The sequence below is a fragment of the Phlebotomus papatasi genome, chromosome 1, assembly GCF_024763615.1.
Source record: "Phlebotomus papatasi isolate M1 chromosome 1, Ppap_2.1, whole genome shotgun sequence".
In the NCBI taxonomy this organism is placed as follows: Eukaryota; Metazoa; Arthropoda; class Insecta; order Diptera; family Psychodidae; genus Phlebotomus; species Phlebotomus papatasi.
This window is the reverse complement of record NC_077222.1, coordinates 55,105,030-55,122,749: the sequence shown is the minus strand read 5'-3', so window position 1 is coordinate 55,122,749 and position 17,720 is coordinate 55,105,030. Positions and strand designations below refer to the sequence as shown.

The 17,720-nt window shown below is 32.3% G+C and overlaps 1 protein-coding gene across 1 annotated transcript; it reads left to right on the top strand.

Moving 5' to 3' along the window:
* The first annotated feature begins 2,920 nt into the window (after window positions 1–2,920).
* LOC129807328 (mucin-5AC) lies at window positions 2,921–17,282 on the top strand. The gene is made up of 8 exons (XM_055856526.1): window positions 2,921–3,224; window positions 7,822–7,927; window positions 7,986–8,146; window positions 8,214–8,392; window positions 11,544–11,752; window positions 11,826–12,703; window positions 15,991–16,185; window positions 16,567–17,282. The coding sequence occupies exons 2-8, from the start codon at window positions 7,822–7,824 to the stop codon at window positions 16,699–16,701; spliced, it is 1,863 nt and encodes a 620-aa protein (XP_055712501.1). The 5' UTR covers window positions 2,921–3,224; the 3' UTR covers window positions 16,702–17,282.
* Window positions 17,283–17,720: the final 438 nt, after the last annotated feature.

The window sequence follows — 17,720 nt, the reverse complement described above, 5'->3', positions numbered from 1 at the left end:
TAACATTGAGTATGAAATTCACCGACAATGTATCATGGACAAAAGTTTTTGCTATAGAAACTTGCCAAAACCTTTCTTTACATCCACTGCATGAGTTATAATAAAAACATTTCCCACTCAACCATTGGATCTCGACCAAAATCTAAGAAAATAACACTGTATTAATTTTCGAGGAGTGACATGTCTAGATTTCATGCTGAGGTTGATTGTAAAGTTCGGTATGACTTGTTGAAACTACCCACCCTTTTAAAAGCTAATCAATCGCTGCTGCCCTGATTGATCATCTTAATCATCTTTTTTTTTAATTATTAGTTTAATTATTTAATTATTTTAATTATTAATTATTTATATTTAATATACTATTTTATATACTTATGATATATATTAACTAAAAAGCTTGTGAAACGACATATTTAAATTATTTTTTTTTATTTATTATACAGTTCATGTCCCTGTCGGAGTACAACAATTTGGGACTATATCAACGTTTTATAAATTAAGAATAGAAATATTAACTAAGGTAAAATGACCCCAACTGAACTGATGAAATTATTTGTATTCAATTTATTTATATTTTCATGAATATAAAATGAATGGTCTAACAACATAAGGTCAATTATTTCGGGTCCCGGTCAATGTCCCGAAAGCCAAAATCGCGAATTCTTAAAAGCTGTGCTTAATTCTGTTATAAGCTGCTTCCACGATTGCACCCGCGCTTGCTGGAGGCAAAGGGAAATTTTCTGTGTCTTGAGAAATTATCCTACACATTATCGTTCATATAATTTCATCCTTTTCATGATTTTGAATATTCGGGATTTTGGCTTTTGGGATTTTGGCCCTTTCGGGATTTCGCTGCCTCCGTTATTACTCAATTACTTTTGATTAATTATATAAATCTATGCAAAATTTTATTGAAGCTGATGTCTCAGTGCATCTTTCAAAATTGAAAATTTTGAACTTCGTGCAATGATAGGTTTTTTGACAAAAAAGGTTTAAAGACAATAAAAATATATTCCAAGATATGGTAAACGAACTAAAACCCCTCCTCCTTCAAAATCAATTGTTTGTATGTTCGTATCTTGAGATTCAAGATGATCTGCAAGCTATGAAAATGACCACACAATGCATCCAAAAAAAAAAGAATTAACACCAAAATAATTGAAAAAAAGTGTATCTTGATTTAATGAATAATATGAAATATTTTGCAAAACCTATGCTGAGGAAAGTGACGCCGCAATCATTAAGAATTTGCAAAAATTTTGTTCTAATGCTAATTTAAATTTCGAATATTTGAGGTACGATTTGTTTGATCAGCCGCTGTATTTGCCTAATTTGACTTTTAGCGACTTCTATTGCTTATAAAAATGTGAATAAATTCAGCATTCGAAAGTATTTTTGTCGAATAAAGCAGAAATCTCACATATAAAAGCTCATTTTGCAATAATTGCAGAAGAACACTTATTGCTAGGGAATGGAATTATTCTCTGCTTTAACATACTGGAATTATGTATTGTTCTTTCCATATCCTCTCCACAAACTTATCAGTCGACCTGCGTTATAATCTCTTTTTTATATCAATTTGAAACACAGAAGATGAGTAAATAATTTTTTACAACTCAAACTCCACAGAGAGCAGCATATACAGTGTTGGCCAAAATAATAGGACCACCCCCCTGCAAAAACCATTATTTTTTCTTTTGTATTTTTTTATTCCAATTTGTTCAAATAATTTTGATGTAGAAATGTTCAAATAATTACCTTAAGTCGAATACATATTGTTTTGGCCGCAAGAGGTCTCTATTTTTCACAGAATATGTCAATAGTGAAAATTCTGTTTCAACAACGTTATAGGACTAGGACCACTTTCATTTAAATAAATGAATGTTACCTATTAATCGAATAAGTGGAACTAAAGCTATATTTAGAAACTAAAAATGACAATTTTCCTATTTTATAGTCTGAATTGAATTTCAGTATTTATGTATTCTGCGTAATATAGAGACCTCTAGCGGACAAAACAACTTTTATTCTACGATGTTAATAATTTGAAGATTTCTACATCAAAGTTATGGCAAGAAGTTGAGAACAGATACAAAAATTGAAACAAAAATAAGCTTTACAAAGTGGTCCTGTTATTTTGACCACCACTGTAGGTATAATCCCTCGATTTTTTCACCCCTGAAAATTTTCACTTTCCACCTGTGGAGACCACTTTTCTCAATATCTTCCCGTTTCAGACGATTTCTGAGCAAAATGATGTCACGCTGTTTGTCTATCTGGACGTCTATCTGTCTACCTGTTACCATGCCTAGAGCCCAAACGATTAAAGATAGAGACTTAAGAAATTCAGGGGATCCCCCCATAAGTTGACCCTGTGACCATTACCATGCTCCTTACGTTGTTAAATTAAAAAATCCTTTTAATAGCAGACATACTGCTTAGAATTCATGTTGGCTCACAAACCGGATTACCATTAAAAAAAAAACATATTTTCCTTAAGCTAAAACTGACTATCGTAAAGATTTTCGTAAACGACCAAATAGTTCTTTATAGGCTCACACCTGTATGATTTTCAAATTGTTTTCATTTTAACTATGTAAACAAGGAGACAGATTTTTTTTAATATGCCTTCCAGTAATCTCGAACCGCACATCCCATGTAAAATGACCGTATGAACTTATGCCATTTAGAGATGCTTATTCACGATCATCAAGTGCTCATTAACTAAACACACTCACCAATTGGCGGTCTTTGGCTTAATTTGGTCATGCTCTGCTAGCATTTGATTCTTGTTCACCAAAAAATGCTACCCAACTATGCGGCATTAGCATGTCATTATGCACGGGAGACATCATACTAAATTCTGAGAAGTAGTAAGGCAAGTGAGATCGATATAATCGGTAGGAAATCGCCCTCCATCGTGTTGGTCTCGATTAGAGGCGAATTGTCGTCCGTGGGTAGAGAAAAATCTCACGATTGCAGTCTTCAGCGCAGGCGAATTAAGTTTTAAAATTAGTTGCGATCAAGTCACAGTGTAAGACAGTTTGAGAGTCAAGTGTAAGACCCCAGTGAAATTGTATAATCCATTTATTATTTAATTTATTTTTATAAATAATAGCCGCGCCCAGTAGTTTGTGTGAAAGATTTGGAGTGTTTTGTTTATAGGAGTGAAGAACTACTGATTACTATTTTCCCCTAGACTATTTATTTATCTTACATAAAAGGTGGGCATTTTCATCATCTGGAATTTCCATTTGGATTTTTTGTTGATTCTAGCCATTCTTGTAGATGTATTTGATATGAATTGAGTAAATTCGGATGGCTTTTCATGAGATGAATAGCACTGTCTTGTGGATATAAGAATTTGTGGAGAGATTATGTATTCTAGAGACGTTTTATTGCGCATATGGTGAATGTGTATTGGAGAGGAAATTTCAAACCTGCACTCCCATATATGATCAAGTTGAGTCTTTTACACACGAATTCGAACGTACCCGAATCAGTAGTCAACCTTGGTCAGCATCTCGCAATATTTACTCTCTTATATTTCGTACAACAACAAATTCTCACCCAGACATTCTGAAAGGCGGCTGCCGAAAAATTCTCATCTGAATTTGTGTTTCAGGCTTATTTTTAACTTTATGATCGGTATATATCTTCAGCACCTCTCCTGTATGTGTATATATATCTAAATGGATAAAAGCACCAAACACACACATGATCAGCCTAATTAAATACATAACCTACAAAAATTGTCTTGCCTCTATTTTTGCAGATTATTTTCACATGCACAATTTCCCGAGAAATTCATCCGTAGCGCCGGATAAAAGCTCTTTTTGCCACACAGAGACAATATTGTGAAAATATTCTCTGTGAAAAATAATTTTGATTGGATTTTACAGCATTTGAAACACCTTTTCGTTTGATCTTTACGTAACAATGTTTACAATCTGTCATGGTTGGTTCTGTTATATATTTCGTGTCCCGGTTTAATTAGTCATCATTCGGAAAAACGTTTTATTTTTTTTTGATCTTCGTCTATCTTAAACAATCTCAAACTAGTGGGGTAAAGACAAATTCAATAAAGAGGATTTTTACCTTCATATTTCATGCTTTTCTGTAGATGAAAAAATGACAGGGGTTTATCAGTAATGAAATATAAGAGAGACAGAATCATCCCGCCAATAATGTTCAGATCTGTTATTTAGTTTCTCCTAACCGAAATTATTGTTGATATTCGAAAATTCAAATTGAATTTTAAATTTGTAAAATAGGGGAAGAGTAATAGCGACAAAGGACTAATTTTTATTTAAACACTTTGGAGTTATGTCTCCCGTCTCTTCAGTGAACAAGGATCCCTATAGTGTTTATGAATTCATATAAGTCTCATCTCTAAAGTCTAATATCTAATTTAAAAATCACAATGTTTACAACTACCCCATGTTGATTACTGTCCCTGTTTCCCCTACAGGTATTAAAGAAATAACTCTGCACACAGTAAAAAAAAAATGTGTAAAATTTTACTACTGTAATAGTGCAAAATTGACCATTTTAGTTGTTTAATTTTAATTATTGTGCATAAAAAATGCACAATAATTTGGTAATTTATTGTCACATGATTGAAAATTACCACTATTATAGTTGAAAAACTTTCAACAACGTTGTTTAATTTGAAAATGTGTAAAATTTTAACACTCTAATAGTGTGAAATCGGATAAATTAATTATTTAATTACGATCTGTATAAAATTTCTCACTATTATAGTCATAAAAGATCTTCAACAATATTTTTTTAAATTAAAAATGTTGAAAAATTCTAAAAATTACCACTATTATGATTACAGTTTTTCACATTATTATAGTCTAAAAAAATACACAACTTTATGGTATTTTTTGTCACATGATCAAAAATTAACACTATAGTTTGACTATTATAGTTACACTATTATAGTGTGAAGCCTTGTATATTTCAACCAAAGTTGTTGAATTTTTAAACAAAAGTTGTTGAATTTTCATTCAAAAGTTGTTGAATTTTGAAACAAAAGTTGTGTAAAAATTGTTGAATTTCCATTTAAGACATATACTTCAGTCGAGATGCTTTTTATTGGGCAAACGTCATATAGAACATTAATTATATGCATAATAAGTATATCGTGAAGATCCAAGCATCAGATGTAATTATCTCGCATTAGGGTGGATCCCAAGTACAGGAAAAACATTACAAATGTCCAAAAAGGCAAAAAAACTAAAATAAACTAAATGAAATAAAAATTCAACAATTTTGAGTTTACACACAAAAATTCAACAATTTTTAAATTCAACAACTTGAAATTCAACAACTTTAAATTAAACAATTTTAAATTAAACATTTTTTCCAAATTTTACACTATAATAGTGGTGTGAAAAATTACACACTAGTGTTTTTTTTACTGTGTAATTAAATTAGAAAGGAAAAAATATATGTATTATGAACTTATGTATTATGCTTCGATTTTTATGTGGCATTTATAAACTAATTTTCAAACATTAATATACTTGGAATAAATCACACAGGCCTCTCTTATATTTATTCGGTACTTCGATATTCAGCTGATACCTGCCAAACTCTCTTCAACTATTGATGCAATTTTGTTTACTAAGCATGCAGTTCCATCAGTATGAATTTAAGTGTGATTTTCATTTTATCAATTTTTTTAATAAAATTAATATAAAATTTTGATATAAAAATGAAACGTAAACATACCTCGCCTCTAAGTAAATTTTGTTGTTCTGGGGATGGTATTTTCTAATATCTTTTGAGGCAGTAGAATATAAAGACACGTTTTGTAAAACAATACCATCAAAATTTTTCTCGGTGAAGACAAACAATAAATTCACACAGTCCAAAATATAAAAACGTTTAACCAGATTGAAAAAGTGTAAACGCCTGTAATTCAATCATCCAGATGTCGAAGAGCTGAGTGGATACATCTGCATTTAAGAAAGATAATTTTTAAATATAAATTTTTTCTATTTTATGTCTGCTTAAATATTTCACATTTTAAAAGTAAAATTTTCAAGTTTGTTAAATCAGCTCCATACAGGTAAGCTAATTCCAACAAAATCTTAAATATTTAACTCTCCTATATAAATAAAAAGTAATCCTGCTGCTAATTTCTAAAACAAATTACTTGTATTTACATTTTTTACATAACCATATTAAAAACTGATAGGTATTCTTTTGTGTCAAATATTTTGATTTCTCAAAATGAGTGGTTCACCAATTTTAACTGCTGGAATTTTTTTTTTATTTTATTCGCTCTCCAACATATTTACAACAGTTTCCACAATCCAATTTTATTGCAACTTTTCACCATCTTTGTTTCCAAATGATAAGAGATAGTGACTTCCGGAATCCGGTGACCTCCGAACACATTCTCTGGCGAACTAACTTACCCAAATTACTTCCCATCTCTTCCAGCCTCTACAAAAACATGGTTTTTTGAATTACTTCAAAATTGACCTAGGCGATTCCGTTCATTTTTGGGTATGTTTTAGAGAGCTTTTAGAGACAGTCCAGTTGAACATTTCGTCCTTAAATATCTTTCACCCGTTAAATTGTCATGAATTGCACGGAAGACCTAATTTTTACCCGAATTGATAAAAAATTAATTAAAATGTTAATGATTTTTTAATATACCTTAAAAAGGGAAGAACTAGCTCTAGGATTACTCATAAGCGGTATTTCTAGATAAGCGTTAGAAAATCGAATTGTCAATTGCATAAGTTATGAAATTAATAGATTTTACAGGATTAATCCGAAATTCTTTGAAATCATAGAAATTTATATGGTTACTTAAAAGGTAACACGATGCATTGGAATTATAAAAAGCTTTCTACTATATAACATAGCCCTTTGAATTTTGTTTCATTTCTAAAGTATAAGTTTAATAGTGTTTGATTTTAATATTCATGAGATTTTATTAGTAATTCTGCTATTAAAAAAAATATTTCAATACAATTCAACAGTTTTTTTCAACAGTTGTAGGGACTGATCTCAGGATTAACATTTAAACCAAATTATTTTTGTCGAAATGAAAGAACACCAAGCTATTCATTAATTATCAGCCCCTGAAATCAAGCTATATACATAATCCTTGATAAGTTCACTCGGGTTCACAAGAAGATATATGTCGCGTTTTCTTTCATTGGGAATTCCATCAAACGAATTCATCCGAAGGTCTCCCATCCGCGTGATGCAATTGCACTCAGTCAGCAGAAACAATATTCGTTTTACTTAAGTAAATGATCTCAGTGCGTGGGATGAGACGATGATCTCATTGTAGAGAAATTCACTGTTTAAAACATCAATAACTAGAATTTATTCAATAACTAACCACCTCTATTTGTTGATCCAATCTTCTCTAAAATGCCATCTTTCCTCATAAAAAAATCTCTCCACAAAGTTTTAAGACAAAATTAAAACCACATGCAAAATTTATCACAGAAATAGCCAGAGTAAAAGAGAAAAAATGCTCAGTCCATTTTGGTGCTGAAGACCGAGCAATTTTCGAAGAATTTTCATTGCCGTGCGACAAGGGCATTTAGGCGGCCCACGTTTACCATAAAAAGAAAAATTGCTATATGCTCACCAAATATCACACTGTAGGTGTCAAATGCTAATAAATAAAAACACGTTTTATATCATGGAACAAAAGAGACTTTTGTGAATGAAAATAATTTTACGACAAATTATGGATATGGATGATAGTGTTGCTGAAAATATAACCACATTTCAACAATAAGGTCATATTTTCATTATTCACGTATTCTATAATTAAAGATGACAACGAGAGAACAGCGACAAGAATATTCATCGAATGTGGTCCGGGTGCTCCATCCATCAAGGCCCCTGTCGCCAGCAAACGCAGAATTTGATAGCAATTTAGGTAAGACTGCGGACAGCTGAATAATTATAAAACCGTTGACACTTTGAATATTTTACAGACTATCTTCTAGAAGATCTTCAGCAATCAGTTTCACGTCCTGGAAGTTCTCTGGGACAAAGCGCCAACACCAATATGACATCAAGCAGGGAGGTTCAGTACTTATCTCCACAGAACTCTTCTACAATAGTCAGGGAAAGATCAGTCAGTCCCAGTGGTCAAGTATGAAAAATACAATTCTTTCAATCAGGTTAGTCTTGATTTTACTAAAATGGAATTATTTTTTTAGAAATCTGAAAAAGTGTACAAAACAGCTAAGTATGAGTACAAAACATCGTCCAGCACTCCTTCATACAGTGCTCAAGCGAATATCCATCAGCTGGATACTTTGCTGGATGACCTAAAGCACGAAAGGGAATTAGCAGTGGACAAACTTGATAGGAGCACTAAAGATACAACTGATTCTTTGTAAGTGTTGTGCACTTTGCCTTTGGGTTTAATTTAAGTTTAAATTTTTAACTGGTGTTACTGGCGGATAAATAAGAAATTTGATTCGTGGTTTATCCTTCTACGATGTTTCGAAAACTGATAGGGTAAGTGTGCCAAATTCCGGCCATTTTGCAATTCCGGCCACCTTTATCGTTCCTCGAATTTCCATGAATTTTTAGTTTTTACATACTCTAGAGATTATACAATGCAAAAGAATAACAAAAAATGTAACTTCGACAAACGAGATGACGTGAAAAAGGCATTGGAAGAATTCCTGAAGGGCAAGGAACTTTAAGAATGAAGGTGGACGAAATAGGCCACCAAAGCTATGTCTACATTTTTGTTCATTTTAAAATGTATTAAGAATGATTTTAAAGTAAATAAAGACCATAAACTTTCTACAAGGTTCTAAGCAACACTCCTTCAGTAGAGGGAAGGAAAAAAATCAATTTCTATTAAAGATATTACATTTCAAACTTGAGACTTTGGCACTTGCATGCAACTATGCCGAAATTTGGCACACTTACCCTATCGTCTTTATTAAATATACAAAATAATTTAGGACAATTTTAGGCAAATTGTTGTACATAGAAACCGAACTTGGACTGGTTTACAAATTTAAAACGTTGAGATCAACATTTCAAACCGCCATAGAATAATAAAGGATTCCCTGAAAGTCCTTTAAAAAAATCATCCTAATTTTGCGATAAAGTTCAAGTGCAGAGTAACTATTTCTTGTCTATAAATGATGTCAAGGACATTAATTTTCAAAAGTATAAGAACAAAACAAAAATTAGAAAAAGTCCCATTTTCCGTCTACTTATTACTAACATTCTTTTAAACCAAAATCATTCCAATCCATAGGATGGAATCACCAGTTCTCGCCAGTGCCCCACTTCTCGCCACTTACATTGAAATCGCTATTTTTCGCAATTTATGAAATAAATGAGTCGCAATTTTTTTGTATTGTTTCTGCTTCTACGCATAGAATCGAAAAATAATAATTATTCGTTTTGGATTCACGATTTTGATCACTTTTTAGAGCAATTTTTTTTAGCAAGTGCATCGAATCCAACATCTCTTACCAAATGTACTAAGTGTCGTTAAATTTTCATTAGGCCAAAAATACCTAATTGGGTAAATAATTTGTCTATTGAATATTTAATTGCACTTGTGGAATACATAAAATTTTATTTAGTCAATTAATATTTCATTTTATATTATTTTTGTATAAAAATGAGGCATGGCGAGAAGTGGTAATATTCTGGAATTGATTTTACCACCTGTCGCCATATCTTTTCAATAGGCGACGCTAACTTCACTTCGTACATTCTCAGTTGTCAAATCTGCATTGTTTACTTTCTGCAAGAGCCCCATAATTTGATTTCTCAAATAAAAGTGAAGAAAAATCATTTAAAGAGAGTAATAATAAAGTGATCACAAGGAAAGAGAAATGGTGAATGTATTCTTTTCATAGCATTGCCTAAAATAACCGAGTGTGATTCTTTTCAAGTGGGTGGCGAGAAGTGGTTACAAATTTTACAAAACTGGCGAAAAATGGTAAAAAGTGGCGACGAAATGGTTATTTTTGCATTATTAATAAAAATCAGTTTTTTAAGTAGTCCAGCGTTATGTTCTAGGATTATTGTTTTCACGTATCTAGAGCCAATACATCTAAGTAACTTTGTGTCAAATTTGACTTATCTTGTAACAAGGATTCAAAAGTTATGATTAAATGAATTTAATTTTTTCCTAAACATGGCGATAGCCGGTTATTCCACCCTAACTAAATTAAATCGGAGAGAATCTTCATCCGAACTTGGTGACACAATCTGTGGAGCTTTCAGATCAATAGATCAGAAAACCAACTCTTCTATAGAGTTTTCGATAGACTCTGTGTCTTTCTTAGTAGTGGCTGAATGGGTTGAATCAATGGGTCAATAGGTTTCATTGGTTAGGGAATTGTAAGACTTTTACGGACTAATTCTAAGATTATCACACAAAGATATCGGAAGACACAGTACAGACACAATTCAATCAACAGACGGCAACTAAAATTTGAAAGACTGGCAATACCTGAATTTGATTGCTCTAATACATTAGATACACTTATGACTTAAACCGAGAGACGGCTTATCGTTATTATAATTCAAATAATGATTTGACTAAATTCTCATCAGTTTCCCACTAACTAAGCCGTTTGTCGGCTTCAACCGAGAGACGAATTAGTCAGAAACTGATGAAAATGTAATCGGATCATTATTTTGATTACAATTACTTTAAGCCGTCTCTTGGCTTAAGTCGTAAGTATGTCCAGGTCATAATACTCAAAATGCGATAGTTTTGATATCATACATGGAAGAACTTGAAAAATTGGTCATTTTTTATTTTTTTCAGAAACTTTCACAAATTTTAATTACAAATTTTCCCCTTTTTTCAATACCCCCGCGTTTCTGCTAAGCACGTAAAAACCGGGTGCAACACTTTCACCAAGAAAATTAAAGAATAAATTTTATTCTTTCATCACTTGAGAGAAATCCGATAAAGTTAAAATAACATTCCGGAAATGTTAATTTTATCCTGCATTATTGATCCGAAATCGGTGTAAATATTACCTTTTTTAGGTGTATTAGGGGTTAAATTAACCCTTTTTCATGTTAGTTTTACCCCAAAAAAGGTGTAAAATTAACATTAAAAAATGTTGATGTGTTTTTACACCTAAAAAGTGTTAAAGTTACGAGGAAAAAAAGTTAATCGCACCCTCTTTTTTGTCTCAGTGATCATATGCCATGAATCGAAATTTTGAATAATTTACATGTTAAAAAGAAGATCATTTTAATCCTTCACAAGCAGGAAGTCGTTGAAAACGTTCTTGCGTATTTTATTACGATTATATACGTTTGACATTAATTTACTTACGATATTTCTCTTTTATTATAATTCTACTTTTCTTTTATTTTGTAGAATAAAATAAAATAATATAATATAATAAAAAAAGATGACTTTTATCAAAGTTTTAACTGAAATTAAATTGCAATTTAAAAATAAATTAGACGCTTAAAAATATAAACAAATTTATGAAAAAATTATGGAATATAATGGTTACAATCTCTTCTCTGATAAATTTTAGGATTCCTGGCAGTACGAAAATCATTAAAACCACATACACTTCATCCAGCAATCTTGGAAGCGGCAGTAAACCATCAGTTCAGAGAGAATTGCATTTTGAAACACCAGTCAGCAACAAGTTAAAATCATCCCGTCAAGAATATAGTTCTAACTACGAATCTAAAATCGAAAAGAGCTCACCATCTCATGTTGATGTTTCCTACGATTCTTGTAATTATATTTCTTGTTTCCACTAATAACAAGAAAACTAATTATTAAATTGCTGTTTCTTTCATTCATATAGATGTTCCTGAAAAATTGGGATCTGAATCGAAATCAGTCATCACGAAGAGCTACAATCAGAGTAAGAGTCCAGTATCAACAATTAGTAAAGTCGATGGTGGTACTCTACTCCATGATATTCCTGTGGAAGCAGACATCCTTCCAAGACCGGGTACAAAAGTCACAACGACGGTGCGAACCTATACCTATGAAATTCCACCGGAAGAGACGATTGGTGGTCACAGTACGATTTACAAGAATGAATCTTTCAATCGGTTGACCAACGATACTCGTCGTAAGCGCGAACTATCGCCCTCGACGAATCAGTCCTTGGTGACGCGTACGGAAAATATTTCTACGCTATCGAGAAACGATGACCGCCCTATTTCACCATCACCACCGGTGAAAAGGATGTACTACCAACAGGACACACTGGAGACTACGAAAACGCGTACTTATTCCCCAACTAGGGATCCAGGATATATTCCTCCAGTAGATAAAACTGTGGTCTACAAACACGATACAACAGATACTTCGCGGTCCGTAGTAAAACCTCCGCCAACAGGTTGGAAACCTAATCCTCCATCTGGTCAACCTGGGACAACGTACTTCTATCGTGAAGAGACTAATACCACCACAAATAAGCGCTATCCACCTCCTCATGATGGATATGCTCCTCCACCAGATATGAATGGTTATCCTCCTGTGAACCCATCGCCATCGGTCTCTTATAAGTACAGCTCTCATACAAGCACTACGAACAATATACACAGACTGCCTCCAGATGAAGTGGATGATGGAGTGAGACCAGCTCCATTCCCCACAGATGGAATCGAGAGTGTGCCTAACAATACACATCCACCAAAGAGGTTGGATGATTTGCTTGCTACATTCGGAGATGTGAGTAAACTCTCTACTAATAAACATTTACAATACAGTAATTCCAAGCAGTTAAGATACTAAATCATTGTGTAATTTTAAAATATTTGATTTTTTCCGATTTCTAAAACACTTAAACTAAGATTGAGAACCATTATGGAAATCTGGAACAAAATGTGACAAAACGTGTATTTTATTTACTTTATGAATTTCCGGAAGATCTGAAAATATTCCTTTTCCTAATCAAATTTGTAACATTTTGAACACCATTGGGTCTCAGTCAAAATCGCAAGAACCGAATTGCCAAAATCTCGCATAGTTCAAAATCCCGAAAAGCCAAAATCCTGAATGGGCCAAAATCCCGAATGGGCCAAAATCTAGAATTGGCCGAAATTCCGAATAGATCAATATCCCAAAACCCGAAAATCCCGAATAGTACAAGATCCCAAAATTTAAAATACCGAAAAAGGCAAAATTAAAAAATCTCGAACGCCAAATGCCGAACACAAAAATCCCGAAAGTGTTAAAATCACGAAAGTATACCAAAATCCCGAATACTTAAAAGTGTCATAACTAGTCCCATGATTGCACCCGTACACTGAGAAGAAAAGAGGGTGCGATTAACTTTTTTCCTCAGAACTTTAACACTTTTTAGGTGTAAAAACATATCAACATTTTTTAATACTAAATTTACACGTTTTTAAGGGTCAAATTAACATGAAAAAGGGTAACTATAACCCCTAATACACTTAAAAGGGGTAATATTTACACCGATCTCAGATCAATACTGCAGGGTAAAATTAACATTTCCGGAATGTTATTTTAACTTTTTCGGATTTCTCTCAGTGTACTTACTGAAAGCAAAGGAAAATTTTCTGTGTTTTGGGAAATCATTCTATACATTAACGTCCATATAATTTCATCCCTTTCAGGATTTGCACGATTCGAAATTTTAGCATTCAAAATTTTGGCTTTCGGGATTTTGGCTTTTCAGGATTTTAGCTCTTCGGTACTTTGCCTTTTCGGGATTGTGTATTTTCGGAATTTTAGCTTTTCAAGATTTTGTCTCACTCGGTATATTGTCTTCACTCGGGATTTTAGTTTTGGAATTTCGATCCATTCAGGTATAAGTCTGTTCGAGTTTTTGGCTTTTCAAGATTTTGACCGGCACCGCATTTTCATATAAACGCAACAAAATGCGCCATAAATACAAATATCTAGCTCCGATTAATTATAAGGAATATTGATTTCTGCATAAGACAGACAACCAAATGAAACTAATGATTAATTTAAGTTCAATTATCAATAAAAGTATTGCAACTTCCAATCCTTATCACTCTACTTTCGCAAGTATAAATATCTCACTGTTCTGGAAACTAAAATCATTTCGCTTTGGATTTATTAATGAATTAGATTCATTCTCTAATTATTTTCAACTATTCCTTTCATGGATGTTTTGATTAAAAAAAATCCAATTTCACCAAATCGATTTAGAAGTAATGCCCTAGACACACTTACGACTTAAGCCGAGAGACGACTTTGTGGAAAATTATAGAAATGTACTTTAATCATTATTTCGAATATAATTACGCTAAGCCGTCTCTAGGCTCATCCTTAGGTCTGTCGAGGCCCTAAGTCTTCATGAACTTTAACATTAAAAAATGCAAAATGGTGAATTTTCCTATCATAAGTATATGGGAAACTAGAGTAGTAATAAACAAAGGGTAGTTGTAAATACTGATTTTTATGTCTACAGTATTCAGCGAGCACAATTAGCTGAAAAGGCAGCGTTTTCAGCATATTTTTGCTGAGTCAATCAGCAAAAAAATGCTGACCGGTCAGCTGTTCTGGAACAAAAATCGCTAGCCGAATATATGGAAATGGCAGTGACTCTCGAGTGTCGTTTTAAGATTAGCAGAATTCACCTGAAATACATGTTTTCAGCTGAATTGAAATCGGTTAGCATTTGGTGCTCGCTGAGTTACTTGGAGTTATGTCGACTTATATTCAGTGGACAAGGACGATCGCTATAACATCTGTGAAGTCATATAGATCTTATATCCTCTGAAGTCTAATATATAATGTATTTGATTTATTTTATCTAAAAAATCTTTTTTTACAACTGCCCCTTGTTTACTACTGCCCCAGTGTCTTCTTTCTAGTGGAAATGTCCGTCTACTCTACACTAACCCAGTTCCACACTGCACTGGTAAAGATAAAAGAGTCACAGGTAAACATAAAAGAATCACCGAGGATCCTTTGAAGTGTCCCTGTTTTGACACTTATTTACCTCCGCAATAAACCAACAAAAACAGTGATAATGTCGTGAATGTAATTTTTGATGTTCGCTCAGATGAGAGAAATATGGTATCTGTAATAAGTTCGTGATAAAACATAATCTAACGTGATAAATTTGCATACAAAATTTCAAAGGTTCAAATATGATCCATCCTTTTGAAAAGGATGGAATATAATCTAATTTGATCCTTTCATTTTTACCACGGTCTAATATTCCTAAGACTTTTTAAAATCTCTTAGGTCCATAACTCTTAATTTAAAAATTTTCGCAAAAATCTTTCTTATTGAGAAATTACAACAATCAAGCGAAATGGTTTAACCCTTTAATGACGAGAAAGTTTTTGCGGACTGAAAATCAGCAATAAAAATGAAACCGATAAACAAAATCAGTAAAAGGTTTTACATCTAACCTTGAAAAGTCCAACAGAGTCTGATTTGGTGTATTTTTTTCCTCTATGAGCGATAGGGACAAAAATAGCCTAAAAATTTAAGTAATTTTTCTAGCAATACCAATGAATGATAATTTTCACTCTAAAGAAAAATATTATGTTTGAGTATTGTAGTTTTTATTCCGAAAAGGGTTTTGTTAAAAAAAAATTGAAAGTATAAAAATAAATAAAATCAATTATGAATTTGAGAATTTAAAAATTCGCCATTTTTAAGCTTAAATATTTAGTATATAACAAATAACTGGAGACTGGCAAAAAATATCCTAGATTCCTTCAACCTTCTACTTTGCAAAAACGTACAAACATAAGGAAAAAATAATTTTAGGTAGTCAGGAAAAATTATTTTCTTTATGAGACACCGGTGTTCCAATCATCCTTAAAGGGTTAACTTCAAATCTAAAGCTTATAACACGGTAATGAAAAACAAATTATAATCATATACTGCTTTCTCTTTAACTTCGAACAGTAAAAAAAATAAAGATTTATCGTGGATGTATCTTTATATATTCAAAACAATAAAAATGCACAACAATAAAAATAATGATGAATATTAAATTTTAGTCACCTCCTCCGAGGCACTATCACGAGGGTCAAATTGCTGAGAAACCTTATACTCTCACAAAGGATTCTTTGGTTGAGACTGCATCTCCTGACCAAAAGATTCCAACGAAGAATGTGGCTGGACCACCAGTATACTATCCACCTGGAGAACTATTCACGAAAAAGGAAGAGGCTGGTGCTGCTTGGAGGGCTCAGGTATACCTTTCAAATTCTATTTCAATTAAGCAAATGGACACATTAACTATTTGTGAGGGAAACACTAATAACAATAAATAGGAAATCCATTAAAACTTAATGTCATCTCTTTCTGAAGGAGAACTATGCAAATTTAAACATTATTAGGGTGTCTGCTACTCTGATATTGCAAAGTAACTCTGCATCAAGTTTTTAATATTAAACACTTCAAATTGGGTTTCCAAACTTTTCCCACATGCATTTTCCACAATCTAATGTTAATGAAAATCCACAATATTTAATCACCGACTGATTTCAATCTAACTTTATACATCCTGAGCTTAATTTAATTTATAAAGAAATCATTGAAGAGTTATAATTATAAATACTTCTGGTTTGCAGGGTGGTTATGCTCGTGGTGCTGGAAAATATCAATACGAATCGGAGGAGAAGTCCAAGAGCAAAAGCAAATCTGGAGGAGCTGTTGTGCCCGTTTGTTTACCACTTTGTTGTGCCATGCCTTGTTCTATAATGTGAAACTATTATTTAATAACATGAAATTTTACTTAAGAAGACGTCTTATTTCTAACAATTACCACAAATTACATTTTCATCTAAATTGATTTGGAATTTATTGCCTTTACATTGGAGCTCTATATAGAGTTTCAACTGTGATTCACACTTGAATCTCTTATCTCCCGTGTGTGTCTTACTTAAACAAATGCCATACTTACCTTTGTTATATTAGTTGAGAAAGAAGAAAAATATTTTTGTAATTGTACTGTAATATACGATTTTTACAAATTTTATGCTGTATTGAAAATAAAATTCAATGTTTATTATCTTTTAGATATTCCAATATTTACAAATTAATTGAAAAAATGTACGTAATTATGCGTATAAATAATTCTAAAGTTGTTTAATTACATTTTATGTACTCGTACAGAATGTCTCACAAACAAAAAGCATGGATGATTATGTATGCATTAGCTGTATTAAAAGAAAACTTATTTTTGTAAACCGGACAAGTTCTCAGCCGTTTTTATAACAAGTATAATCTTTGTGTATTCTTTTTACAATATTCAATGTAACAATAAAAATTTTACTAATAGACCAAATTTATATGTGTTTTGATTAAAATAAATGCAAACGAGTAGATTTTTAAGTGCATTTAGAAGTTTTTGAAAATCTTAAGATTTAATAATTGAAAACATTGGCATCGAAGCCTGTATGCCTTCTGTAACCAGCCGACTCTGAATTTTTGAAGCAAACATCATGGGGTTACTATCAGAGATACCTAGAATGCGGTTATCGACTATCTGAGTCGAAACCCTGGGTCTACCAGTAGCGTTTTTCAGATGTACTCGTGCCTCATAACTATAATATTTGACCATTTTATGTATAACTTTTCATGAATTTCCATAAAATTTGGCAATTAAGCGACGCCGATTCCTTCCAGCAGTATCTCTGGACAATATCCCGCCTTTCAACTTTTTGTAATTTGCCATTATAACCTAAATTATGAATTATCAAAAAAATGATTATTTCTTGTTATT